Source organism: Etheostoma cragini, chromosome 16, assembly GCF_013103735.1.
Source record: "Etheostoma cragini isolate CJK2018 chromosome 16, CSU_Ecrag_1.0, whole genome shotgun sequence".
NCBI classification, from domain to species: domain Eukaryota; kingdom Metazoa; phylum Chordata; class Actinopteri; order Perciformes; family Percidae; genus Etheostoma; species Etheostoma cragini.
The window spans coordinates 22047095-22066868 of record NC_048422.1 but is presented as its reverse complement, the minus strand read 5'-3'; the positions used below and the strand labels follow the sequence as shown (position 1 = coordinate 22066868).

Genomic DNA, 19774 nt, shown 5'->3' with positions numbered 1-19774 from the left:
ACTAATGCCACCAGGTGTAATACCAATCTAACATGCCTTTCATTAATGTGTAATGGACATGTAGCTTTTTATATAATGGCTTAAATTGCTACAGCCATGCTACATTAGCTTTATTGTGTAGAAATGTCAATGTTTAGCAGAAAACTGGCACTTTAACAACGACCCTCAGCATCAGCATTGAAACAACAGTTTGATGATGAGATGAAAGTCAAAGCTAAAACTTACCGTAGCTTGAGGAGACAAACCCACGGATCTATTTCACGGATACTATCACCTAACTCGACAGGTTCCTTCATCTCTTCGTAGGGTTGTAGCATCTTTTCTTTCAACTACTTGTTTTATATACAAGTACATAAAGTTAATACGGTAGATCCAGACCAATTTATCGTTCGAGCACATCGATTCAAAGATAAATCATATTGGTCATAATTTTCATCATAACCAATATCAGATAACTTGTCAACCAGAGAGGACTGCAAACTGTCAAATGTCCTGCTAATCTAAAATATTGCTATATGTACGTGCCGCAAAAAAATCCTTCTTTGTCTGACATTTGTTTTACGTTGAATGTTACACTATGTGTGTCAGGGGGAATGCGCGTGTGCAAACTGTCTCCCCTCCCCTAAAGTGTAATATGTGTTTTATTCACTTAACAGTTCCACTCTGTCTCTCTCCCTGTTTCCAGGTAGCATTGTGTATCTGGGGATGATGTTTGGGGCCTTCTTTTGGGGCGGCCTGTCAGACAAGCTAGGCCGTAAACAGTGCCTGCTTATTTCCATGTCTGTCAATGGCTTCTTCGCCTTCCTCTCCTCCTTTGTCCAAGGCTACAGCATGTTCCTCGTCTGCCGCATGGTGTCTGGCTTTGGGTGAGTTCTATTCTCTTGAATATTTTTTCCCACTTTTAGAAGTCCTCAATGTGTTTGCAAGAGACTCAAAACCTCTCTGAGGGCTTCACCCTCTCCTGCCTGATCTCTCCGTTCCTCCAAAGTCAGTGCACTTGTCAAGAGGTTGTTCTAGAAGTCTGGCACTGGCCCATCTTCATCCCCTGAGTGTGTTTGTCTGTGGAACAAAGCAAAACTAAAGCGTTTGCAGTAACGGGCCAAATACGGTAAATTAACATGTGTGCGTTTCAGTGTCGGAGTGTTCTGCTCTGATCAAGGACACGCCCTCCCATCACAGTGATCTGACGTCACAAGTCATATATGATTTATAAAGGTCACCTCCATATCAAGTGTCAGTTTACTGAGCAAACCAAATAATATGAAACAAGCGTATTTATTGGACATCAATTGAGCCATTGCACTTTAGTTGGACCATTGGTCTAAAATCAGCCTCAGATTACGTTAAAGTACTCATATATTGCTTTTTGGCTTTTTACCTTTCCGTTATTGTATCTTTTTTTTGTGCATGTACACTGAACCCAATCATAAACGCAACACTTTTGTTTTTTTCCCCCCATTTTTCATGAGCTGAACTCAACGATCTAAGACTTTTTCTATGCACACAAAAAGCTTATTGTTTATTATTGTTCTCTCAAACAATGTTCACAAATCTGTTAATGAGCACTTCTCCTTTAGCAAGAGAATCCATCCACCTCACACTCACAATGGCATGTCAAGATGCTGATCAGACAGCAGGATTAGTGCACAATAAAAGGCCACTCTAAAATGTGCAGTTTTGCTGTGTTGGGGGGCTTTGGGGAGGGTCCGAATACTAGTCAGTATCTGGTGTTATGGTTAGGGTTCATCCCTCTCTTTCTCTCTCTCTCTCAACCTCACTGCAGTTCATCATTGTAACCTACTTGAGTGGGCAATGCTCACATTCCATGGCGTCTGGCATTTTGTAAAGGTGTTGTCTTCACGGATGAACCTTTGGGTTGTTCTGCCTGTATTTGGGGATCAGCAGGTTAGAACATGTACAGCTGAGCCGAAGCCATGGTTACCGGCTCAAACGTGTTTGTTTTGGATCACACTAGCTTTCTTGTCAGGGCCCGTGTTACTCTGCTTCTGATTGGCTAGTAGTCCTTACTTAGGTACGCATGTGCAACTCCTGATACACATAGAATTGAAGTGTGATGCCTCACTCTGTAGTTAAATTACAGAGCTCAATGCATAGTGTGAAAAGAGGAGCTGCAGCAATGTGCAGTACAACAAAAATATGGTGTTTTTTGAAAATGAAACCATGTAAACCTATTTTGTTACATCCTCTACATATAATTATGAACCTGATAAGCATAATAAGAGGTTTTTAAGAGGTTTTTTGTTAATCTTTAGCATGTTTGTGTGCCGCTGCGCTTCTGTGTGTGTGTGTGTGTGTGTGTGTGTGTTTAACAAACTCAGTGTGCGCGTTCTGTGCATGAGCTAAGGCGCATTTTTATTTAATTTGCTGTTAAAATGACAATAAAATGCTGCGATATTGACTTTTAGACTAGGTTTTGTTGGTCAATGGCGCTATCCCTTGCCGCTGCCTCAAGATAGCAACATACAAAGAAATCACCTGAACACACCTCCCTGTAAGACCAGCACGCCCATGGGTGCAGGTGCGTTTGCTATTTAAACGACGTGGGCACTGGATGGAAAATTAATAACTGTGTCGGCCTTAAAAAATTAACGCTTTACCGTCTCCTTCCAAGACAAAGGCAGAAGTATCAAAAGATAAATCGGCCTAAAATGTGGTGACGTCAGACTTAGACTTGTACTGAGTCTACTTACGTATTTTCCCGTAGCATTTTATTTAACTATGTGAAAAAAAAATTCATTCTTGACGTAAATTAATTTTTTATTTTGAAAAAGGTGTAATCCAAGGCACAAGTCGATCAGGACCAGAAAATAGTTCATTCTTTTTCTCGGTGATAGGTCCCATGGAGGGAAACGGAAGGGGCGGGACTTTGGCTCTCTATACAACCACACCTTAAAACATCAGAAATATGCCTTCATGCTGAAGTGGACACTCTAGCTGCTACCCGATGATATGATTTCGAAATAAACCAAAATACTTTGTTTCATTAGGAATCATTCTTGCGACAGGATTTGACTTCTTCTGTGGATATGAGTTTACAAACTGTGCCAATCTCAACTACTCTCAACAAAAATAAAATGAAGTTGAAAGCCGAGACAAGCTGGCTGTCAAAATGCTGTTTTTCTTGATTATCAAAAAAAGTTGGAATCCAAGATGATTAGTCTGTGATGATTAGTTTCACTTTCACAGTTCATGTGCTCAATTTTCCAAAGTGACAAATGAAAAACCACAAACTAAAATGATTTTCTGCAACCATACATCTGTTTTTCATGTTCATACGTTTTTTGTCATCACACACATTACTGTAACATAAATACAACAATAATAAACACATGACTAATCACAGCGCACCATATTTGCAGGATTGGAGGTGCAGTACCGATTGTATTCTCGTACTTTGCGGAGGTGTTGGCCCGGGAGAAGAGAGGGGAGCATCTGAGCTGGCTGTGCATGTTCTGGATGATCGGAGGGATTTACGCCTCAGCCATGGCCTGGGCCATCATCCCGCACTATGGTGAGTGACACCCCCCACCTCATCCAACAGTCATTATAACGCCACGCTGATGTGAGGGCCAAACAGCACCTTTGGGTCATTAGTGACTATTTCTTTTTTCTTTTTTATCCGTTGGCTATAACTGTGATATTCTTCTTATCTAATCAGATGCTCCTAAAGTTTGGAGTCTTTTCATTTACTTTACAGTAGCTCGACATTTGGTCAGTACTCAGGAAAGCCAATCTAATTGCACAGGATCCCACCCGTTCCCTTCATCAGTCCTTTCAGTTACTGCCATCAGGTCCACAATACAAAAACGGGAAAAACTTACATAAAAAACCTCCATCCCCACTGCCATCAGAACACTAAACAGTCATACACTTACCTAATCAAACCGCTCCATTCAGACTTCTTCTTGCACTGTTTTTGCATTTTGGACATGTTTGTACGGTCAATCTTTTTACAGTTTTTATATATATCCTTATGTTCTTATATGTACTATGTGGTGCCTAGTTCCTCTTGGGTACTGTAGGGCCCAGGAGGAGCTAGGCACCACCACCTCCACCCTGAGCAAGGCACTGAACCCCCCCCCCCCCCAACTGCCTTGCAGGAAAGGGGTTAAGAATGTTTTCTGTCTGAAGCAAAATTACTCTGTGTACTGTACATCTACTTTGAGCTCCCGCGACCCAGGTTCCTCATTGCAGAGGTCTCCCACTGTCAGGCATCACTTGCATCACTAGTTTAAACATTACCCCAAATATAGAGATGGTAATAAAGTTTGAGTTGACAGTATGTTTCCCCTGTTGATGATGCTCCCTGTCGGTGTGATGCATATAGTACATCGCAACACAATGGATAACACGCAGGTTGCATTCTCGATTGATGGGGCTTAATTTAGAAAGGCCCTCCGGGGTGTGTGCACAAACACAAACACAAAGCAGGTGGCAGTGTAGGTGGAGGCTCTGACAATCGCAGCAGCAGAAAAAAAGTGACACAGCATATTTCAGCCTACACAGTAAACAGCCGCATGATGGCTTTTAAAATCTCCTCACAATGGAAGACAAACAGGGGTGTGGCAGCCTAACACCGAAGAGGAAGGTTCAGCCAGAAGTAGTTTTGTTGTGTTCATTTCAGGGAGTGTTGGAGGTAAAACTAAATGTACGAGGAGGAAATAATAGAAAGGTTAGCTGATGTAACAAATCTCAGAACGCAGAGCGAGGGAGAGCTGGAGGATAAGAGAGGAGGGAGGTGTGTGTCAGAGGATAAGAACAAAACGAGCAACATGAAATCAATCTGGTGAGTAGGGAGGGGCACGGGCGACGAAAGAGGAGCAGAGAAAGAGATTAGGACAAGCGGGAAGGAGAGGTGGAGAGCGTGCTTGATTTATGTGGCCTGTGTCGGAGCTAATCGAAAGGTGAAGGGATACAGCAGAAGGCTGGAGGGAGGCGGCGAGAGAAAACAAAGCGGAAGGGACTGAAAAGTATCAAAGGAAACGATGACAGAGCAGGAAGGGTTTCTTTGTTTGCCGTTTTCAGGGCTGTGTTGATCAAAGATAATGAAGTTTGCTCTAGACCATGGCCATCACACACTCAGGGCTGTAGTCAAGTCCACCTTTGTCAAGTCCAAGACCAGGACTAATCGACACCGAGTCAAGACCGAGTCCAAAGAGATTTGAGTCCAATTCAAGGCCAAGACCAAATGAGAGACAGTCAAGACCGAGACCAAAAAAAGAACCCTTTTTAAGAACTTTATGCCAGGCCAGTTCTAGGATTTTTTTATTGAACCAGTACATGTTATCTGAACGAGTATGCTTCGTCAGTGGTTTAGTTTTGAGGGAGGAAGTTGCTTTAGGAAAAAAAAAGCATTCAATGCTGGATTCGGTCAAGACCAACAATGATGTCTTTGACGAGTCCAATGGCCGAGTCCGAGACAAGTCTGGGTCCAAATACAAGCAGGTCCAAACTAAACCCGAGACAACATAAAAACGCCTCGGGTCTATGACTGAGTCTACAACAGACGTCTTGTGACAGTATTCTAGATAACTTGTTCAAGTCACTTCATTGACCTGAGGCATTACAGAGTCATAGACTCTGAGTCGTAGACTCTGAGTCGGCTTCCTCTAAAGAGATCTTCAGAAATCAAAACAAATTTATAAAAAGGTTTGATTATGTTGTAAAAATTGTCTTTGCATTAACTCCATGTTTTTAAAGTTATAATCCTTAATGTTCTGTTCTGCTCGTCAGCCAATGACGTCGGTAAATAATGACTCCGTTTCCATCATGTTGCCAAGAGCAACTGTGATCTGATGTCTTATCTTGTTCCATTTCTTTATTCAGTAATCTGATCCACTGCCAAGAATGTCTTGTTTTGTAGACAGATTTTTGATGAGCTGTCAGTGCTTCTGTAACTAGGCCTGCCTCCTTAACTTAAATAATTGACAAATTCAACAACAAAAAAGTGACCGCGTCATTGCACCCAGAGGAGGGCAGAATAGGAGCATGGCAGGCTGTAGACTTTTAGACAAACTGTGATGAGCTCAACGCGGAACAGCGTGATTTGTTTGTGTTCGCCGCTCTGACGCTGTCAGCTACCGAGGGGAATGTGAGCAAAGTCATCAAAACTCATTTTGAAAGGGACGCTGCTGACAGCGCTGTAAGCAGCCTGCGGTGCTCTAGGACTTTAAAACTGAACTACACTGATGTTCTTTACTGTGTTGAAAAGTGTTGACTTCACATCTAGGGCTGGGTACGGCCGATTATTCCCTGAATCCATTTGATTCTGATTCCCAAGGTCCCAAATCCATTACGTGTTTATGGAAATGTGTGTAATTACCTTGTATTAAAAGAGATTCTCATAAAACCAGTGCTGCAAATTGTAAAAGCAAGAAGCAACTTTCAATAATGCATAATAGTGCATTTTTTAAAATAATGCACCAGGTTAATAAGAATTCCCCCCGCCCCCCAAAAAATAACGATAAAATACAAATTAATTCAAAGTACTTATAACTTGTACATCCATGTTGAAAAGGCATATTTTAAAAGATTGATGTATGGATTTTTAAAAATTGATATTGGATCACTCAAACAAAAATTGTTTTTTTTCATTGAAGCATCGATTTATTCAACCCAGCCCTGAACACATCACATGTGATGGATAAAGACATTAAAACATTCCACTCATGGCTAGGGCAAAAAGCAGTGTTGGAGGGTTGGACATGGTTAATGTAAACTAGCAACAATGGGAAACAGTTGGCATTAACAGTAACTCAGCACAAATCTAATAGAGAGGAAGCAGTCAACAGTGAGGCTGATGTCAATGACATACAATTTAAAAAACAGGAATACTATATCCCATGCTGCCTCGATTCATTGAAAGCACTTTGAAGTCACCACAGGACTGGCGGACTCTGCCACTAACAATAAAAACTACCTAATACAGAGGTAACCATAGAATGTAAATACATGGAAAGGGTATTGTTGAGGAAATGCGTGGGGTTTGTACACATATACAACATATAAGATCCATCTAAGGGCTCTCTGTCTGTTGTCCCAAACTGTACTGATGTGAGTGAGTGTGAGAGCATGGCCAAGGCTCATAATTGAGGCCAATTGATTAGATGCCAGTGTTTTCAACACAATGTTTTTTTTCCAAGATGCATCAGTGTGTGGGCAGTAGGTTCCGCCGCAGTGCTCTTTGCATTGATTGGTGGACAAAGGCCTGTGTGTGTGTGTGTGTGTGTGTGTGTGTCATTTTTTTTTGTGTGTTAAGAAAGAGATACTGTACACTACAAGAACTGGTAAAAAGACAATCTTGCAGCATGTGTTTTATACGTGAGTGTGTGTCGCAGTGTGAGATGTAAGGTGGATTTGTCCGTGGACCTTTTCATTGACATGTGTACTTCCAAATGTGTGTCAAAGCATTGACTGATGGCCAAGGACAGTGCGTACGTGTGTGTGTGTGTGTGTGTGTGTGTGTGTGTGTGTGTGTGTCTTAGCCACGCTCACTGACTGTAGAATAGAAACATAAATCTTGCTGAGTATCTGAATCAGTCAGCCATCCCCTCCAGTACATTAAAGCAATAATCCCCCTAATGAGGTTTGTACTGGTACACACACACACACACACACACACACACACACACACACACAGACACAGACACATTGTTTAGGGTCCCTTCTACTATGCTTTCCTGATGCTGGTTCTATGATACAGTCTTGGATGAAATTTAGACTGGGAGTCCTCAAAACACACATGAAGTGCTTCGTCACATGTTGTTACTCGCTGCTTGAGCTTTTACAAAACTGTAAATTAAACTGTAATTGTAATTTTTTTCGTCCAAAAGCTCACAAAAATATCATCTCTATTACATAGAAACATTTTGTAATGTCGACTTCTCCGGATCTAAACCCTAAAAACACAACACCTGGGACAGGCTCAATCTCCAAAAAATGTGCCTTGTTATGCTACGGTTTCCTGGTTAACGGCACGTGAGAAATGGGCACAAAAATTAATTTATTAATTTATTAATTTATTTGACAGGTACAGCATTAATTGCTGTTAATGCACCAGAATTAGCCAAAAGGCTATTTTTCATCCATTGTTAGTGGCTACAGATCTTAAAATTGTATATCTAAAAAAACAACAATAAAAGGATTACAGTGAACAATACAAATATACAAAAGCAGTAAAGCAGATATTAATCTTCAAATCCGGTTGATAAATACAGTGTACAAACCAAAAAAGCCACAGTGCTTGCGCACCTAACAGTGTGTTCAACGCATCTATATCTTTTTAGTTTAAAACGCATTGCTATATTTTGTCCAGCTGAACGTGTCTCTCCACTCTGCTGGAAAGTTCCAACCCGACATCTTTTGAGTGTCTCTTCACCGTGGTGAAACATTCAAACTTCACCGATCCCCTTAGGGACCAGAAATAACAGAACACCCACCTGGCAGATACCTGGTGACACCAAACAGACAAAAAAGGCTATCTATCAACAGCCTAGGAGCCTTTTAGTGTCACTTACAGTAACAAAACCTTACCAACCGTTATATACGTCCCGAATAGTTAACAACTCCTCAGTATTAACCGGTCCAAGCTTATCTGACTTGCTGGAAGAAATGTGGTCTTTTCTAATCTCTGATGAAATGAATGAAAGGAATCCGGTGAGAATGGGACAGGGCTGAATTGAAAGAGACAATAGGAGAGAAATAAAAGACTGTGCATCAGCGGATGCCAAAGAGTATGCAGGACACTGGGGAAGTAGTTGACCTGCAGGTTAATTCATTCATTAGCTTGTGGCAGAGAAACATCTTGTCTGTTTGTACACGAGTGACACAAAAAACCTGGTGCATCCAGCCTTAAAGGAAATAACCTTACATAAGTTATTGTGTTTTTATTTGATGTCTTTTCATGTTACTACGCATCCTTGTCACATGTACACACTACCGCCCAAAAGTTTGGGCTCGCTTAGAAATTCCCATACCACTCGATTATAGTCAGAATACCAGCTGATCTGAGTGGGGGGGGGGGGGGGGGGGGGGGGGGGGGGGGGGGGCTGATATGTAATGTGATATCTACACCGCCCATTATCAGCAACCATTCATTCAATGTTCAAAATTATGTTTACTAATCTGATATCATTTAAACAAAACTAACTGGGAAAACATTGGAGAACCCTTTTTCAATTATGTAAGCACATAATGTAATCAGAAAACTGCTGCCCTGGTTAAAAAACAACCACAATGCAACTGATTTTAGCTTTTGTCTATAATGGAGTGCAATGGAAATTTCTAAGCGACCCGAAACCTTTGAGCAGTGAGTAATTATTTTCAATTAAAAAAACTTTACAGAAGATCCTTTCTTTGATGTCATTTTTTAGTTTTTCTTGAATCTGATTAGGAACCGGAACCTTTTTAAAAGTACTGGTTCGGCATTGGAATTGTAAAAAGCCAAACGATACCCAACCCTATTGATAATATATGTTTATGTTTAAATGTTTCTGAACTTGCTATTTTGTGCCTGAGGATCCTCTTGAAAACGACATGCATTTCAAGGGGTTTATTCTCCTTTTTTAAATGGAATTAGATTTGAGCTACGTGATTTTGTTTTGTGCGACTGCTTCCTTGTGCAGGCTGGAGCTTCAGCATGGGTTCAGCCTACCAGTTCCACAGCTGGAGAGTGTTTGTGGTGGTGTGTGCGCTGCCGTGTGTCTCTGCAGTAGTGGCTCTCACGTTTATGCCTGAGAGCCCCCGCTTCTTCCTGGAGGTAAGAGAGACGGAGACTCAATATGTTCTAATGCTGGCATGATGATGCTGCCTGAGCTCATTACTATTCATTAGCTCACCCAGTTGCGCTGGTTAAAGGATGCTGATAGCCAGGCTCTCATTAGCTAGCTGTTAGCCAATCAGAGTCAAGCAGCTTAGCTTGTTGAATAGTAATGAAAACTGGCACAAATTGAGCGTTGTGTGCGTGAGTGTTTATGCAGGCTTTCTACACCACACTAGAATGGCTTGATACAAGGTAACCAAGGCATGGGTTTCAGGGTCCAGATTAGAAAGTTAGTGTTTGTAATTTGGCTGCTGATTAGACCCACCCACCAACATGCCCAGCTGTTAAAGCTACAGTGGCCCTGAAGGAACCTCTAGCAGTTGTTTAGCCACCAAAAGGTGACTGTGAGCCGGCGACAGGCACCGTTAGATGCCGCTCCTCTCAGGGGCCACGGCAGTTGAGTTTAGCCCAAAAAATTGAGCGTCATGTGGCGATGACAGTTTTAATGACAATCAAGTTTCGGTACCAAAACAACTAGTTAAGTTTAGTAAAAAGATCGTAGTTTGGTTAGTGTTAACCCTTGAAAGCGTTGTGTTTTACGTTGACACCATGTAGCGCTATTTGGTTTTGAGATTATCTTCCAGTGGATAACGAAGTGCATAAATGTTTTGGCTTGGCCGGCCGAGTGGCACTATATCCATGGCATTGAAAGGGGGATTTAATTCATGAAATGGGTATATTATTCAGAATATATTAGAATTTATGTATTTGTTAATTTTTATTGGTGGTTGTTTAAAGTCGGGGGAATGCACCTTAAACGTTGGTTTGTAGCCTGCAAATAAAGCTAAAGAAGACAAAGAAGATTTAATTCTTGCATGTTTTGTTTTGCTGTGCATGATCAAAAAACATCCCCCCCACCCCGTGCTTTCTTAAGATGTTGCAACCTGGTTAAATCCCTAATAAATGAGTATTAATTTGCTTAAAAATATAGAAGCAACTGAAGTTAAATTCCAAGAGCCTCCCGGGATAAAAGCCAGTATGATTAACTGACTCCAGTAACTTCGGAATGAAAAGGGGAGATCCTGATGCGAATGCATCCACGACGTAACATTACTCCATCTTCCCTTAGATAGGTAAACACGACGAGGCCTGGATGGTGCTCAAACACATCCACGACACCAACATGCGTGCCCGCGGAGAGCCCGAGAGAGTCTTCACTGTGAGTACCCACTGGCCCCCACACTTTGCATCCTCCCTGCTGCAGCAGTGCCGTGTCAGCAGGTGACAGGTCAGTGTCTCCCCCTGCAGGTGAACAGGATCAAAATCCCCAAACAGCTGGACGAGCTGGTGGAGATGCAGAATGAGTCAGCCAACCCCGTACTCAAGGTCCTCTTGAAGATCAAGACTGAGCTCAGAGGAGTAGGATCCTTTTTTTCATCTTCGTTTTGTCCCGGCTGTTTCTTTCATACGGATCTCTTATGGTTGTTGAGATTCAAATGAAATACCAGTATGTTCCCTTTCCTAACAGATCTGGCTGACGTTTCTGAAATGCTTCAACTACCCAGTGAGAGACAACACTATAAAGCTGGCAGTGGTCTGGTTTACCCTGTCGTTTGGGTAGGAGATTTCATGCACACTGTTTCTTCTTCTACGCTTCTTATGATTTCAGCTTCCGTCGTGTATAATGAGCTACACGTCGCCCTCAGTGACACTTAGAGCCCTTTCTGGCCAAGTAAGAGTCTCAGTGAAGTACTTAGCACTGCAGCAGGTGCTCGCTCACGTATCTCCTCTTGATGAATGAAGCCATTTGAGAGAAGGTGTCACTCTGATTTTTTTTTCCTTTTTCTTCTTCTGGCTGCAGTAAAAAACTAAAGTAGGCACATGTTGGAAGGTTTTAGCTCTAAGGAGAAGCTTTTAAAACTAAAAAAAAGACAAGTATGCTGTTAAAGTAAAAGAAACATAATTTATTATGTTCAACTCTGGTTTCATTTTGTGTTTATTCTTTATTTTTATTTTTATTTCTTATTGTATGTCTACTGCAATCACATGATAGATAGATAGATAGATAGATAGATAGATAGATAGATAGAAAGGTACTTTATTGATCCCCAATGGGAAATTCAAGGTGACAGTAGCTTACAAACATCCCACCCAACATACACATACATCATAACAGGATGTTAAAATAGCAAATAACAAACAAATCCACATGAATAATATGGATATGAATACATACCATACACACATACATACACACATACATACATACATACATACTGTACACATACATGGGAAAAGTAACTACATTTACATATTGTTAATCGTTTTTTTGACTCGAAACTTGATATTAAATCATGAGCCTTAAAATTGGAATGGAATGGTTCTACAATAAAAAAAACTTCAACCTTTTCAAATTAATTATTTTTATAATAATAATATTTTATAAATAATAATATTTTATAAATGTGTTGAAAACCCCTTGAGGCACGTAACCACGAAGAGAGCTGAATGCAGAGCAGGAATGACCACAGACTTTTAAGATCTTGTGTGTGTAAAACACACCGGCCGGCTGGTCCCGCCAGGAAGAGGCGAAGCAAAACAAACATGCACATCTTCAAATATCTCTGGTTTGAAAATGGAGAAATCATTTCTTCAATTCATGATAGAGCCACAAATCCCAACACGTCACACAAGAATCCAAAGGGAATTGAAAGTGAATAGCAATGGTGTAACAAAAGTAAGTACATTTACTGAAGTACTGTACTAAAGTACAATTTGAGGTACTTTGCTTTTCATGCCACCGTCTACTTCTACTCCGCTACGTTCCAGAGAGAAATATTCTACTTTTAACTCCACTACATCAATCTGACAGCTTTAGTTACTAGTTATGAAGTTAAGATTTTTGCTTAGAAAACTCATTTTCAGTAGGTTTTAAATTACAATGTTTTATTATATACTACTGTAAACTACCTAACAATATAATTGCCTACAAGTCCAGCTGAAAGGATTAGACCATTAAACACTTAGTTGACTAACAGAACTGTTTGGATCAGTTCCAGTTTCTAAAATTTGAGGATATTTCTGCATTAAGGACTTTTACTTTTAATACTTTAAGCGCCTTTTACTGATGATACTTACACACTTTTACTCAAGAAAACATTTTTAATCAAGAACTTTTAATGTAGTATTTTACAGTGTGGTATTAACACGTTTACATAAGTAAAGGATCTGAATACTTCTTCCACCACTGGTGAATAGTACCAGGATCGGCTGATCTAGAGTGGCCTTTATGTCCGGGCTCCCACTCTACTACAGAAGCAGTGTCTGTGTCCAGGTACTATGGGCTGTCGGTGTGGTTCCCGGACGTCATCAAGCACCTTCAGGCTGACGAGTACGCCTCCAGAGTCAAGCTCCACAACAGCGAACACATTGAAGACTTCACCTTCAACTTCACCCTGGAGAACCAGATCCACAGAAACGGAGTCTTTCTAAATGACAGGTAAACAAACTAAAAAGGCCACTTCTGGTAGGATTTTAACCCTTGTGTCGTCCTCGGGTCAAATCTTCATCTCTGTTTCTTTCAACCAAATTGCCCCAAAATAACTTTAATGCATGGATGTCCGTTGTATTAACCCAAACAGCGTTCTATCAACCAGCGTTGCTCTGGTTGGTTGTAGCGCTATTCTATGACTAGTCAGACTAGGGGAGTGCTACTGCACATGTGAAAAAAGTCATTTTGTATATTTTGTAGACCCAGAGGGAGCTAAACAAAACATGTAACATTAACTCAAGTGATGGCAGCGTTGTTAGGCTCGAGACTAAAAGTTTGAAAATGAAATAAATCTGTCTGTGGAGTTAGACCGAAGCGAGCTTACCACACCTTTTGTAGCATGCTGCTCATCTCTGCTGCAGGCTAGCAGCTGGAGGCTATGTTAGCTGCTGCTTGCATAATACACTTAATCTTTGATGTAACTGTTGGCTGTTGAGTTGCTTTGTGGGAAAAGTTGGTGCCAGGTTTCGACAAAAAAGGCATGCACGGATAAAGAAACAGTGTTGCTGCTTCAGCTGTATCAATTTTGAGTTAAAGTGTCCAGTTAGCAGTTATTATTAAGAAGGGAAACAATTTAGTAACAAACATTTTGCTGTTTTTCCAATCCCTGTTCCTCCTTAAATTGTTCATTTTTTAATCCTTTTATGTATAGTAATTTCCATCTCTTCCCTCCTCCTCCCAGGTTCATCAGTATGAAGTTTAAGGCGGTCACATTCATCGACTCATCTTTCATCAACTGCTATTTTGAGGATGTCTCCTCCTTAGGATCCTTCTTCAAAAACTGTACCTTCGTAGACTCCTTCTTTTACAACACGGGTGAGTCTGCACCTGCAGAACTGTCTCCCATTCACCAATCTCTGCACTGAGGTAGTTCCTTCCAGCCCAGAAAATCCTATTATACTGTAGGTGGCTCACACATAAGTCTCACTCAGTCTCTCTGTGTCTTTCTGACAGTTAATTTTGGGTCTAACGTCCAAGCTTTTGGAAAAGAAAGAATAGGTTTGAGCATTCATGGCTTTACTTTATGCCACTCAATGACTGCTTAACCTCTCTGCCCCTGCACAGATTGCCTTTCTGATCTCAGGCGACTGTAGTTAACAAAGATACAGAGCCGGGCTCGCCTGCAGAGCGCTGAAAATGACAATTTATAACCCCACAAACACTCCTGGAGTGTCTTTTATACTTCAGACGCTTGCAAAAAATTCAAAAGTTAAGGAACTCAAACATTATTCTCTCTGGTGCTGAATTTTAAAATCCAAATGTGAGCTTTTTCTATTCACTTTATTTCGTCTTGTTTTGATAGATTGGAACTAAGGCATTTAAATCATCACGTTGCACTTTAAAGCTCCATTGTGTAATGTTTTAAGTTGAATTTTAGCAAAAAAAACTTTTGTTCTTTTAAAAACATAGGTGTTCTGTCATGTGTAAATACTTCCATCTAATCTAAATATTCTCGTAAGCGTGGAATCTAGAATGTGTGCCATGCTGCACCTCCATCTTTAAAACGCGTTAGCCATAGAGGGACACCCAATGGCACCTCGACCTGCCGGCAGATTTGAAAGCCTGTTGAAGATGGAGGACCACGCTGATACTTCACCAACATTAGCTTGCATTCGTCTGGCAACCTGATAGCTGACGTTAGCAATGAAAGTACCAACATAAAGAAAACGCAAAACTATTATTACTCTGGACGGAACACTCACGGACAAAGTCGTACCTCTTGGAATAATACGGCCACCATAGGACTTAAAATGCGATCGTAATGGGGAGGGGCTACAAGTTTCAATTTCACCGCTGGATGGGAGAAATTCTTAAAAAATGTAGCTTTTAAATATATTCAGACTTTATTCTGAAAGTGCAATCTTATTATTTTCGGGCGGGCAAAAACATAAGCAGGAAGAAAATAAAAAGGCAAGGCAGACATTTTAAATGTTACTCGAGAGCATGGAGCTGAATCAGACCTTGTGGGAGCACAGGGTGGAAAAATAGTTCCCTCAAGCACTCAGGAAAAGTGCTGAATATGGAAACAGCGAGGGCATGTCAGGTTGCTGGCAATGCCCCATGGGAAATGAAGTCTCTTTGCCCCCAGCAATGCGTCTCTAGAGAGCAGCAGATAAAGAGAAACGAGGAGAGTCAGAATGAGGAAGGGAGGGAGGCGTGCATCATAAGAGAGCAGAGGGCAGAGCAGGGGATGTTTTCTTCTCTGCAGCTGCTGAAGTTTATTAATAAACCTTTTATATTTAGAGATAGAAGCCCACTAACATGGGATCCTATGCATTTAGTTGGGATGGGTTATGTACAACATTACAACATACAACAGTGTGTACAGTGAAAGGTTTTGTTTGACATTGACATTTTGTGAAATACGCTTTTCTCGGGGCAACAGACACCTAGAAAACTGGATTTATGACTAGGCGGCAGGCTTTCTGTTGGTCCATTAATTTGGGGTGCACCATGTAAGCACAACATAAGCTAAAATATTAGACATCAAGCCTCCCTGAAAAACCCGGAAAAATGATCAGCTAATAATTCAAAAATTAACTGTAGTGTTTTATCATTTGACAGGCAGTGACCCCGGGGCATTTGGGCCCTCTGGTAGTCAGTGGCCCCGGGGGAATTAGTTATCCAGCAATGCTCGTCAAAGATAACCTAGTCACAACAGCCACAACATTAGAAATAAAATTGACATTGACATTTCCGGGATTGCTCCTCTGAGGCCAAAGATTACGCCATATTTCCCTCTTTTTAGCCGGATGTCTATTACCTTCCTCTTTCTTTCTTTGGATTTCTGAGGACTATGGTTACCTGATCCTCAGATCTCTGCAGGGTAAAACCAGACAGCTAGCTAGACTATCTGTTCAATCTGAATTATCTGTTGCACGACCAAAACAACTGTTGAACGTAGACATTGGCCCCACCAAAACCACCTCCTTAGAGGCTATTTTGCAGCGGCCCAATGGCTGCCCATGATGATTGTGATTGGTTTATAGAAATACAAATTAACCACAGCATGTTTTTCTCCCATCCCAGGATGCTGTGTGGACTAGCCAGACCCTCCACTGCAGCGCTGTGTCTGCCAAAGCAAAACTAAAAAACAGCAGTCTAATACCATCAATTGAATTGAATGAATGAATGAAAGAATGAATAAATAACGCCCAACTAAACACCGACAGAAACGTATAAATGAGATAAACACATCCAGATTTTTAAATGGCTACAGAAGACAGAGGAGTTTAGTTTCTTCAGCGATGAATTCAACTCACACAGAGGGACCAGTGTTGTTTTTTCTCATTTTCAATCTCTAACTGCAGGAGGTGGCAGCCAGATAAAACCCCTAATGCATTATTTAAACAAAGTGTGAAAATTGGACGCTTATCTCTCCCATTTACAGATATTGACGACGCCAAACTAACAAATTCCAGAGTGATCAACAGCTCCTTCCACCACAACAAGACAGGCTGTCAGATGACATTTGACGATGATTACAGCGCCTACTGGGTCTATTTTGTCAACTTCCTGGGAACGCTGGCTGTGCTGCCCGGAAACATCGTCTCTGCCCTCCTCATGGACAAAATAGGACGTCTCAGCATGTTAGGTATGACATAAGATTCTCTACAAATTACAGCCTTTTCTCCTTTAAAATTGCTTCTGATGTCGGCAAGTGTATCTGAAGTAAATTAGGGTATTTTGTACCTGAGATGTAAAAGATGTCTTGTTTGTCTCGCAGGAGGCTCCATGGTGCTGTCAGGCATCAGCTGCTTCTTCCTCTGGTTTGGCACCAGCGAGTCGATGATGATCTTCATGCTCTGTCTCTACAACGGCCTCAGTATCTCTGCCTGGAACTCGCTGGATGTGGTCACCGCTGAGCTGTATCCAACAGACAGGAGGTGAGACGTAGATATGCAGTATAGCTGAAATCTGTTCCTTATGAGGTCATAAGGGGCAAGGTTACCTCCCATTTCTCGGGTTTGCCCGCCTGCAGAATTTGGCCCGTTCATGAGAAAGAGCGAGACATCATGTCTTGAAAACAAGCAAAGCATTGTGGGACTTGCTCTATTGCATGTAATTATGCACCAAGACTGAATTTTAGGAAAGAGACTACAGATACAGTATTAGGGGACCACTAAGGTCTATATAAAAGATACTTCAGATACAGTATTAGGGACCACTAAGGTCTATATAAAAGAGACTTCAGATACAGTATTAGGGACCACTAAGGCCTGTATGTTAAATAGACTTCAGATACAGTATTAGGGGACCACTAAGGTCTATATATTAGAGACTTCAGATACAGTATTAGGGGACCATTATGCCAATTACGATGTTTTTGTGATCGAAATTAAAATTTCAAATACAGCCCTATGTTATGTGATTTGCAAGTAATTTGAACATCTCACATCACTCATTTGACCCGTTTGACGGACTATCTTCCCCTGTTTACAATGTGATATTAATTATTATCAGGGATAGCATTCAGAAATGAAGGATAGCATACTGAATTGAGATGGTCTTTTAATGCATTACATAAACATATGGGCGACCTCTAGCTCATCCAGTAAGAGCATGTCTAACACAAATCTAGTCTTGACTTGGACTCAAACCTTGAAAGTCTCGGTCTCGGTACACGCTGGTCTCTGTGATAGCTTGGTCTCGGTTTAGGTGATCCCCACTACAACACTGCAGCATAGTAACGTGTTCAGGTCCTGACTCTCTCCTCGGTGTCTTCCTTGTCTCCTTGTTTTTCAGGGGCACCGGCTTTGGCTTCTGTAACGCCATGTGTAAGCTGGCAGCGGTGCTAGGCAACCTGATCTTTGGCTCACTGGTTGGCATCACCAAGGCCATCCCCATCCTGATGGCATCGGCTGTGTTGGTTGGCGGCGGGCTGGTGGGGCTCCGACTGCCAGACACACGGGCCAATGTCCTCATGTAAACCTCGACACGGAACAGTGTGCTGTCTACCAGGTCTTCACTCAGTTTACAGAATAACCCATTCATTTACGGACCAGGGTTGATTTGAATATCACTGAAACGAGCATTGCTGTCATCCTTCGTGTATTTATTATTTGATTAATAATGTTGACTATGTTCTCAAACATGTAAAGGACACGTGATTGTTATTCTGTAATGTCTGAGTAGAATACCTGGTAAATATCAAAGCCTAATGAAATGCAGTTTGACTTAACAATGAGCTGTAGATATAAAGAGGCAAAGCTTAGTCTTTTAGTCAAGTGTCAGTGGCTGGTTGCCAAAGCCCTGGGCATTCTTTCAGAAATTCAAAAGGCTACTGTTCAGAAACAAGTGGAGATGAAACTCTGTATATCAGCAGCTCATTGGCTGTTTCACACATGCAATCCTCAAATGCTTGAGTCAATGCTGCAAAAGGCCTGGACTCCCGACAACCTTCCCCTTATGTATCCCGCTCAATCTGGCTCAGAGTATAGGAATACTTTGACATTTTGGGAACAGCGCTTACTCAAAGCTAACACCAGCAGCTGCTTAGCTTAAAGTAATAACCTCAACGATTTTGATTTTAGCCTACTGTTGTTCTCGCACACAGTTAGTAAGTGACTTTCATTACCTAGCAGTGGTTGGTCTACCTGAGAGGGCAACTCACTTATTTGTGATGCGATGGACTGTTTTTCCCCACAGTCTCTCAATTAACCTTTGCCACCAAAGAGGTCTTTGAGATTGTAACTTTAAAGAATGAACGGAGGAGCAAACCGCTAGCCTGGCTCTGTCCCAAACGGCCTACCAGCACCTCTAAAGCTCATGTTGTTAGTTTAAGCCATTACAAAAAAAGAAATGTAAAAAAACTATGCAGTTTGTCTTACCTCAACTGAACAGCTTTGAAGTCATTGGAATGGTTACATGACTGTTTTTTCAGAGTTGAATGGTGGTCGTCTCGCTCCCACCTTGCACCTGGGAGCAGAAAAACCCTTGCAACGTTCAGCCAGCGGGCCGCCAGCCTCAGAGTCAGGAAGCAACGCGTGGTAGCAGGTCTCGCAATGTAACGATTTGCTTTACGGTACTGCACACATACACGCCCACATTCAGTAACCGGCTAACAAGGTAGCGAGGGAGTTTTTTTAAACTATCGTCATGGCTGAGCTGGCAAAAAAGAAGCAGAAAGTTAGGAAAGAGAAAGAGGAAACTGTAGACTTACTTAGCAATGACTCAGACACCCGTAAACATAAGAGCTGCCAAATATCTACTCCGAAGCTGTAGGGGGAGTTCTATAGAACAATCTGCGCAAAATGCGAGAAAACCACATGGCGCCCCTTTCAAGGTGGCTTGGGGCCCGACTATTTCCTGGTCTCGTGCAGAGCTAGGCTAGCTTCTTTTACCTCTGCCTCCAGTCTGTATGCTATGCTATGCTATGCTAACTGGTTCATACAGTTCAGACATGAGAAGGGTATACATCTTCTCATCTAACTCTCAGCTAG

At 41.6% G+C, this 19774-nt stretch overlaps 1 protein-coding gene across 1 annotated transcript in view; it reads left to right on the top strand.

The window, feature by feature from the left end:
- LOC117959138 (synaptic vesicle glycoprotein 2C-like) overlaps positions 1–18899 on the top strand; it is a 28909-nt gene extending 10010 nt beyond the window's left edge. Inside the window, exons 2-12 of the mRNA XM_034896103.1 lie at positions 686–866; positions 3381–3532; positions 9645–9778; positions 10911–11000; positions 11090–11200; positions 11310–11398; positions 13116–13280; positions 14014–14147; positions 16723–16926; positions 17059–17218; positions 18078–18899. Of these exons, the coding sequence (XP_034751994.1) occupies positions 686–866; positions 3381–3532; positions 9645–9778; positions 10911–11000; positions 11090–11200; positions 11310–11398; positions 13116–13280; positions 14014–14147; positions 16723–16926; positions 17059–17218; positions 18078–18261 (1604 nt within the window). The 3' untranslated portion in view covers positions 18262–18899. The remainder of the gene's footprint in view (positions 1–685; positions 867–3380; positions 3533–9644; positions 9779–10910; positions 11001–11089; positions 11201–11309; positions 11399–13115; positions 13281–14013; positions 14148–16722; positions 16927–17058; positions 17219–18077) is intronic.
- Positions 18900–19774: the final 875 nt, after the last annotated feature.